This window comes from Triticum aestivum, chromosome 1A, assembly GCF_018294505.1.
Source record: "Triticum aestivum cultivar Chinese Spring chromosome 1A, IWGSC CS RefSeq v2.1, whole genome shotgun sequence".
NCBI classification, from domain to species: Eukaryota; Viridiplantae; Streptophyta; class Magnoliopsida; order Poales; family Poaceae; genus Triticum; species Triticum aestivum.
Window position 1 is genome coordinate 554,373,593 of NC_057794.1, and position 8,970 is coordinate 554,382,562.

The 8,970-nt window shown below is 41.5% G+C and overlaps 1 protein-coding gene across 3 annotated transcripts; it reads left to right on the forward strand.

Annotated features, from left to right (window-relative positions):
- The first annotated feature begins 2,629 nt into the window (after nt 1–2,629).
- On the forward strand, nt 2,630–7,807 carry LOC123067204 (uncharacterized). Of its 3 annotated transcripts, XM_044490115.1 has the most exons (7): nt 2,630–2,972; nt 3,166–3,283; nt 3,966–6,473; nt 6,580–6,882; nt 6,964–7,069; nt 7,142–7,401; nt 7,485–7,807. In XM_044490115.1, the coding sequence occupies exons 3-7, from the start codon at nt 4,438–4,440 to the stop codon at nt 7,501–7,503; spliced, it is 2,724 nt and encodes a 907-aa protein (XP_044346050.1). In that variant the 5' UTR covers nt 2,630–2,972; nt 3,166–3,283; nt 3,966–4,437; the 3' UTR covers nt 7,504–7,807. The 3 variants fall into 3 exon arrangements, 2 of the variants coding, with proteins under 2 accessions (XP_044346050.1, XP_044346044.1); XR_006431529.1 differs by having other exon boundaries at nt 6,580–6,878; nt 7,142–7,807; XM_044490109.1 differs by having other exon boundaries at nt 7,142–7,807.
- Nucleotides 7,808–8,970: the final 1,163 nt, after the last annotated feature.

Here is an 8,970-nt window from a genome sequence, read left to right on the forward strand (position 1 = left end):
AACTCATCCCTCTTCAGCTCCATGATGCCGGCAGGAATATGTGCGGTGCGGAAAGCTTCTGCAAACTCATTCCAAGTGATAGTTTGGGCATCCTCATGAGCTTCACAATAATTCTCCCACCAATCTGCAGCCACACCCTTGAGCTGGTGTGCCGCAAACTGGACACGATTTTCCACGGTGCAATTGGCCAAGTTTTGAGTCTTCCTGATGTCCTTCAACCAATCATCAGCGTCAAGTGGGTCTGCTGATCCCTCAAAAGTTGGCGGTTTTGCCCTCATGAACTGAGCAAATCCCGACTGTGGTGGTTGACCCTGATTCTGATTCGCAACATTGGTTGCAAGCTGCTGAAGTATCTGTGTTTGCATCAACATTATCTGTGCCATATTGGGTGGCGGCGGTGGTGGTGGCACATCATCTCCTCCAAAGTCAGAGTTGGTATCATGGACATGTCCCTCCTTAAAGTTTTCTTCAAAGACATGTTCCCCAAAACCTGGTCCACGACCGCATCCACGTCCACGACCGCGACCACGTCCGCGTGCTCCATGGCCACGACCTTCGCGATTAGCATCCATCATGTTGGCCTTCCGGTGTTAGAATAGAAGGGAGGGAAATATCTAACCCATAAACCCAATATGATAACAAATGAACAAATAAAACCAGCAACTGAACTCCAGATAAAACTCCAATTAAAACACTCAAGCATGAAAGTACTGGACAACATAGTAGCTATACCACATATATCGGTATAGTCTACCATGGACATAGCAAACATGAAAATAAATAATATTCACTCGCATCATCAAAGATATCGCTCATGGTTCCTATAGTCCATCTACTCGCTGAGATCTCCATCGTACTGGTGGGTAGGTGCTGATGCAAAGTGAAGCCCGGATGGTGGTGATGCGGTCCCCTCTGGTGTAGCAGGAACTCTCTCCTCAGGCTCAGTCTCCTCCTCAGTGTCGTCGAGCTGCTGCTCGCGAGTCGATGGTGCTGGAGGTGCAGGCGGTGCCGAAGGTGCAATGGCGCGATGTGTCAGGCGACGCTTCTTCGCTAGAGCGCTCTTCTTCGTCCGCGTTATCTTGATGCGTGGATGAAGCCTCTGGCGTGGAGGAGGTGTAGGGTCCTCTGGTGGCATTTTCCTGTTGGTCACCATTCTCCACGGCAAGCATAGCGTTCGTCGAGATGATACCCTGCTCTGCAACTGCCTCAGCGGCCTCCCGTGCTTCATGGGCAGCGGCTAAGGAAGTGTTCGCCTCCACCAATCTCTCCTCAAGTATCTCCACACGCTCCTGGTAATACTCTAAGCGCTGACGGTTCTCCTCCAGCATAGTCCTAGTCATAGCAAGGTTTTGCTCAAGTCCAAGGGTAAGTGAAGCCATACGAATGATCGTGGGATCATCCTCCTCCATGTACCCCAAGTTCTGCTGAATCGCTCCGTCCCCAATGCGGAAAGTGAAGTACCGGAACGGGGTGTGCCTCAGCTCATCCTGATGAAGTCCGGCTATCCGATGCATCGCCTGATGAACCACTCCAATGACAGCATCAAAGAAGTCTTCTCCATCATATGTGTATCGGTAACTGCTGGTCTGTTCTTCCATCCTCGGATACACCACCAAGTTGACCTTGAAAGTTCCTCGCCCCCGATCATGCGGTAGGAGTGTCACTACAACAAAAACTGCTTGTATGGTCGCTTTTTCTGAGACGCTATTTGTCTTCGTCTATATGCCCATGAACACTAGCAAGCTAAAGACGCTTCTTAAGACGTTTATGGGGCGTCACAGACTTTTGCTTATAATTGGCCATTTAGAAAATAGCTATATAATTTTAATTAACTTAGAGACGATTTGTGAGACGTTTTATATGCGACTATAATCAAAAAAATTGTACTCAAAAGGTAAATAAAATCGTACTTGTGGTAAAATTCGACGTATATCAACAAATGTTTTCGAGTTTCATCCGTGGTCAATGTATATTACAAAAATGTTCGATGTATATTTAAAATTTGTGCATCATATATCACAAAAATTTAGACTGTGTAGTTAAAAAATTGTTCGGCATATATTCACAAAAAATTAAATGTATATCACAAAAATTCAACAAATGTTTGGAGTTTCATCCGTGGTCAATAATTATTCACGTTCTTTTTTTTTTGTAAAAATCACGTTTTGAAATTTTGTTTGAGAAAACGTTATTCATTTCTTGAAGGAATGATTAAAAGACGGATCTACCTCTGTACATAATACCTATCTTTGAGCGTTGTAATTTAACATATGGTCAGTCGCTGGTGCAGTGGGGAACAAAGCTGCTATATCGCGATGGGTCGCGGGTTCTAGTCCATGGAACGCTCCATTTTTTTGGTGGCATTTCTCTTTTTAGGTTCGCTCGTTGGAATGGCCGGCCCTTTTTGCGCTAATCCTTCAGCGTGTGGGTGAGCTCGTTGCCGGCCATTTCTCTTTTTAGGCGTGGACTATGAAAGAGTTTTGGAGTTTTGTGCAAAACAAATACTACGTGTATTATAAGGTAATGAGTGACTAGGCCGTTGGCCCATGAGCCCAAACACAACCAGGCAGCCACGCTCGTTACCAGACTCGAGCGACGTGGCGTCTGGTCAGGCGCGCGAGTAGCCGACGTGTTTCCCTTCCTCGATTCCAACTTTTCCCCAACCTGCTAGCTGAAGGCTCTGGCGGCGGCGAGCGATTCTTGGTCCGGCGGCGGCGGCCGGCTCTCCTGCCTCTCCCTTGGTCCCTTCCCTCCCCTCCATCCGGCCATCTCACTCCCCTGCCCTCGGCCTCCGGCGCCCAGCCCTCTCCTCCGCGGCTCCCCCAGGCACCAGGCCACCAGTCCGCCTCCGGCTTCCCGAGCGCGGCGGCAGCCGGCAGCGCCCTCCAGGCTCCAGCCACCGTCCTCGGGCCTCCCCGGCGCGGCGGCAGCAACATCCAGCAGTCCGGCCTTCGTTCCTCAACAGCCACAATGTAGTGCATCTATTCTTTCCCTCCGTTTCTATTTTCTAAACAAATTGAAGATTATTCTGTGATTGCTTGTAAATTTAAATTGAACTTGATTCATTCGCTGCGTATGATCATAAATGATTGCTACTTACTAATTACTATGTGATTCATTTGCTTCTTACTATGGAAATTGAAATGTTTATCCAATGTACATCAGACCCTGACACCGGTTGCCCCGGCAAAACGCCGCTCCCCGCCAACGCCCCTCTCTCTCAGCTGCCAACCTCGGCAACGAGCTCACCCACACGCCTCTGCTGCCAGAAGATTGCCCGCAGGTTGTTGTTTTCTTTTTTTTATATCTCTGCATCATGTGGAACATAGCTCGAATTGAGATATATCACTTGTGTTTTCCCTTTCTATCTTACTGTGATGCACTGTATTATTGCAATTTGAAAATTGTTGTTAAAAATCGGTGAACCTTTTTGGTTGTTGAATAACAATTGTTGTTAAAAACAGTGGTACTGTTGATTGGATGACGCTCATTTATGACATAATATTCTTAAGTCGATCTGGTTAGGGGGGACTGCCTATGAATGCCAGAGAAGAATATTCAGCAGTGTGATGCAAAATTTGAATTACCTAAGTTGTGTGTCATCTCTACTTTTCTTGATTTAGCAAAGCGAAACTAGTGGATATTACTTAGATTTTTAGTAACTAGTTATACCAGCTAGCCTTCTGCTGTTTGTCACTTGAATGCAGAAAAAAATCAAGCATTGGAGACATCCATTTTTTGTCATCGATGAAAACTTCTTTATGTACTTCACATAAATTCTTCTAGTAAAGACACATCTCGATTTATGTTTTGTAATGTAAGGTGAATGATGTCGGTAAATCATATTATACAATTTGAACCTAAGTATCGAATGCATAGTTTAAAATATTCATATAAACCTATGCTTAATGTAAAAGAGCATATGGAAAATTATAAACTGATCTATTTTGTTTTCATGACTACAGCTAGCAAAGGCTAATGGATCGAGGTTGGATGAGTAAACCAAGATCAACTACTGATTATAAAGAAGGTGTCGAGCAATTTCTATCTTTTGCCTTCCATGATGTTCCACTCGGTGATAAAATTCTCTGTCCCTGTGTAAATTGTGGAAATAAGGCAACGCAGAATTACGACGAAGTGAAAACCCACCTAAGATGTGATGGTATTCTTCAGGGTTATACAAAATGGGTTTGCCATGGAGAAGAGTATGATTCACCGTCATTTGCATTTGCTCCCATGTCAAATAACAACAACAATTTTCATATTCCGGGTTTTCCAGTGAATTCTGATGTAGAAGGCAGTAATAGAAGATTGCATGACATTTCTGGGCTCTTAAGTGCCATTTTCCCCATGGCTGACAGCTTCCAATCACTATCAAGCGCATCTGATGGGGAACTAGATGGTGTTTAGTCTGAATTTGAGAACTTGGAACCTGGTATGGCTGAGAATGTCAATACAAGATCTGCAGATGATGATGCAATGAGAGAACAAGACATATACGCTAGTTTCCTCGAGGAAGCAAACACAGATTTATACCCTGGATGTGCAACATATTCGAGGTTGTCATTTCTTGTCACTTTATATCACATGAAAGTCTTGCATGGATGGTCACAGGAATCATTCACACAGCTACTTGGTGTATTATCGGTTGCATTTCCTCAGATAAACCTACCCAAGAAATATTATGAGGTGAAAAAAATCATACGCGGATTAGGGCTGGACTATGAGAAAATTCATGCATGCCCAAGAGACTGCATGCTTTTTAGAGGCGAAAGAGCTAACCAGGAGTCTTGCCATGTGTGTGGTGCCTCTCGTTGGGTTACCAATGAAAATGAGAAGAAAGATTCCGCAACTGAATCTAAAAAGAAGAAGAAGAAGAAACCAGCCAAGGTGTTGCGATATTTCCCATTGATTTCAAGGCTCCAAAGGTTATTTGCAACCAAGAAGACATCAACTGACATGCATTGGCATGATGAGGGTCGTACAAAAGATGGATTGCTGCGATGTCCAGCTGATGGAGAGGCTTGGAAAGATTTTGATGCCAGATATCCTAAATTCGCTGAGGATTCCCGTAATGCGCGGCTAGGCGTTGGGTCTGATGGGTTTAATCCTTTCCGACTCATGAGTGCAGAACATAGTACTTGGCCAGTGATGCTTATTCCATACAACCTACCACCTTGGATCTGCATGAAGCAAACATCTCTAATTTTATCAATGATTATTCCTGGACCAAGTTCCCCTGGCAATGACATTGATGTATATTTGCAGCCGTTGGTGGATGAGCTGCAACAACTTTGGAAGGGTGTGGACACTTTTGACTCATGTACTCAGGAGAAATTTTCTCTTCGAGCTGCACTATTATGGACTTTGAACGATTTTCCAGCATTAGCTTACCTCTATGGGTGGAGCACGAGCGGTAAATATGCTTGCCCGTCTTGTGGTCCTTTCACAAGATCATATTGGCTAAAGAAGAGTAAGAAATTTTGTTATATGGGTCATCGCCGATGGCTACCACAGAATCATGTATTTCGGAGACGAAAGAAGGAGTTTGATAACACCGAAGAGATGGAACTTGCACCTATAACAATGAGTGGTAGCTCAGCTTTGAGAATGTTGCAGGGCAGAGTGTTTGTCTTAGGAAAAAAGGTTATTGTGGCAAAGAAAGGGAAAGGGAAAAAGAAGGGCAAAGACAGTGAAAAAGGAACTGAAGGTCCTGAAAAACAGAAGCGTAAAAGAGCGCCTAACAAGAAATCAGGTAACGTCGCACGTAAACCTGAAAAGAAGCCTGAGGATTGTTTCAAAAAGAAGTCGATATTCTTTGATTTGGAATACTGGGAGCACAACAAGTTAAGGCACAATCTAGATGTAATGCATATTGAGAAAAATGTCTTCGAAAATTTAATTGGAACCGTACTGGATATTGATTCTAAAACAAAGGATGGCCTTGATGCACGACTTGACTTAGGAGAAATTGGAATTCGATCTAGCCTTCAACCTCATGAAGGTGATAAGGGTAAAACTGAATTGCCGCATGCACCTTTTAATATGTATAAAGAAAAGAAGGAGATTCTTTGTACAGTGGTTAAGAATTGTAGGACACCTGATGGTTGTGCATCAAACTTTTCGAGGTGTGTGAACATGAAAGAATTGACATTGACTGGCCTCAAAAGCCACGACTGCCATGTTATTCTACAAGACATCCTTCCTGTGGCACTTTTACACTGTTATCCCAGTAAAGATGTCATGATAATAGTTGTTGAGGTGGCTAATTTCTTCAAGAAGCTATGCTCCAAAGTGTTAGATGTTTTTGAGCTTGACAAACTGCAAGAGAGTATTGTGAAGACACTTTGTAATATGGAAAAGGTTTTTCTTCCATCGTTTTTTACTGTCATGGTACATTTAATGGTGCATTTAGTTGAAGAAGCTAAACTTGGTGGCCCGGTGCATTACAGGTGGATGTACCCTCTTGAGAGGTATGCTACTTTGATTGATTTGTTATTTTCCACAGTGCATCTAAGTATATGATTTGATTTATTGTTTCCCATTATGCATATAACATTGTTGTTTTATGATGTTCAGATCATTTGTTTGGCTAAAGTCACTTGTGCGCAATAGAGCTTATCCTGAAGGTTCTATTGCTGAAGGATATACTGTTGAAGAATGCTTGACCTTTTGTTCAAGATTTCTAGAAGGAACCACACGTTTCACAAGAACATCTAGGAACCCTGATCCTTCAGATAATACAAAGGGCATATACATGTTTGATAGTGTTGGTGAGCCAATTGGAAAGGCTGTCACTATAGGCCAGTTGGACGATCAGCTTCTAGTTCAAGCACATCGATATGTCTTGCGACACTCTGATGAGCTTGATGATCTCCGTAGGTGTGCTTCAATGTTGTCTCCTATTTCTTTTATTTTTCACAAGTTGGAAAAATCATGATGTTAATTGTCTTATTATTACAGAGAATTTCTGGACCAAGAGAGGAGGAAACCGGGTAACTTAAATTTGACGGATGATGACAAGGAGGATTTGATTGGTAGACACTTTGCTGACTGGTTGGAACAAAAGGTATACTTCACCTTTAGCATGTTCCTTTACTGTAGTTCCATGTGAACTCAATGTAACCACTCTTACATACAGGTTATACTAGATGATGGACCGGATATCACAGAAAAGATAAGGGCATTAGCCGCAAAACCAAGCAAATGCGGGGTGCGCTATAGTGGCTATATAATTAATGGTTTCAGGTTTCATACTATCAGTCACGAGACAGGACACGTGACACAAAATAGTGGTGTCGTGAACCTTGCTGAAAATGGCGTGTCCTATTATGGTCGGTTATCTGACATCTTCGAATTGTCATACAAAGATTACAAGGTGGTCTTCTTTAAATGTGATTGGTATGATGTTCATCACAAAGCTGGTATTATAAGAGATGAGTTTGGATTCACTCATGTGAACTTCTCCTGAAAAATACATACAGGGGAGAAGTTAGAGGATGAACCTTTTGTATTTTCTTCCCAAGTGGACCAGGTCTTCTATATCCAAAATCCGAGAAGTGAGAATTGGAATACCATGGTGAAATTCAAACCTCGTGATATTTTTGACATGGGTGGAGAACCATCTTCAGATGAAACAGAGTAGTCTTTGTGTTTTTAGCTTGTTATCTCCAGCTAAGATATAGGTTGAGCAATTGTCATCCATGCTCCTAGGTAGAATTACTCCAACATAATTATTCTAGCTGGGTGGATCTTCTTCGGAATGTATGTTACTTTGTGATGAACGAGCCTATGGTCTTTTTTTTAATGTGTATGTTCCCTTTTGTTATGAATTAGTTGTATGGCTGTCCGTTCTTTGAACAATTTTTTAGCTTTCACTGACAGTACTACTGCTAAATTTTGGAACCTTCTGATGAAGTGTGCTTCAGGTTAATTTGTCCTGATTGGATGCTTCTTTGTGCTAGTTTATAGAAAAGGAAAGTAGTCTAGTCAATATTTCAATAATATTTTGCAAGTGCATGACATCGACTTTGCATGATTGACATCCCAGTTAACCAGAAAAAATTATAGTCAACAAAGATGGAGAAATTGGAAAATCATAAAAATCAAACGCAGTAAGGGATATTTGGTGAAATCAGTGAAGTGTTACAGTAACTAGTACATTTCTTTTGTTATTTTTAAAATCCTCAGAACGACTACATATGGCCTTGACTTTTATAAAAAGTTAAAAAAAATTGGTGGAAAATCAAATTTGAAAATGTTTGCGGTCTTGAAAAAAGAACATCAATTTGAAAAGGATTCACGCCTTCTGAAAATGTTCATGAATTTAAAAAAGGTTCACCAATTCAAAGAAATATAATCACGAACTAAAAAAATCAATTTAAAAATATTCATGACTTTTAAAAACTTTGAGTATTTGAAAAAGTTTCGTGAATTGGAAAATGGTTTATGGTTTCAAAGCTTTTTTGCAAAAAAATGATTTTTTTTCACAAATTAGGGGACAATTCACAAATTCAAGAAATGTTTGTGAACTTCAAATTATTGTGAATTTAAAAAATGTTCACGGTTTGAAAAAAATATTCACGAATTAAAAAATAGGGGATTCTAAACAAAAGTTCACAAATTTGGAAGAACCTCAAGAATTTGAAAAAGAAGAAAGAAAGGGAAAGGAAAAAATAGAAAGGAAAAATAAATAAAAATTAAAACAAAAGGTAAAAAATAAAAGATAAAGAGAAAAAAAGGAAAACCCATGAAAACATAGTAAAACCTGGCCAAAATAAACCTAAACAAGATAAAGATAACCGACTTTAAAAAGCTAACAAAGCTTCTAGATGCTTCCTAGAACCCAACCAAGGAAGCTTTTGGGGGCCTCGAAACCAGGGAGCAAGAGGGAGGTTCACACTTGTGCTTTAATTGGGCCGGTTATTTGTAACAAAAACAGCATGTCGCGAGAGGCTGCAACCGGCCACG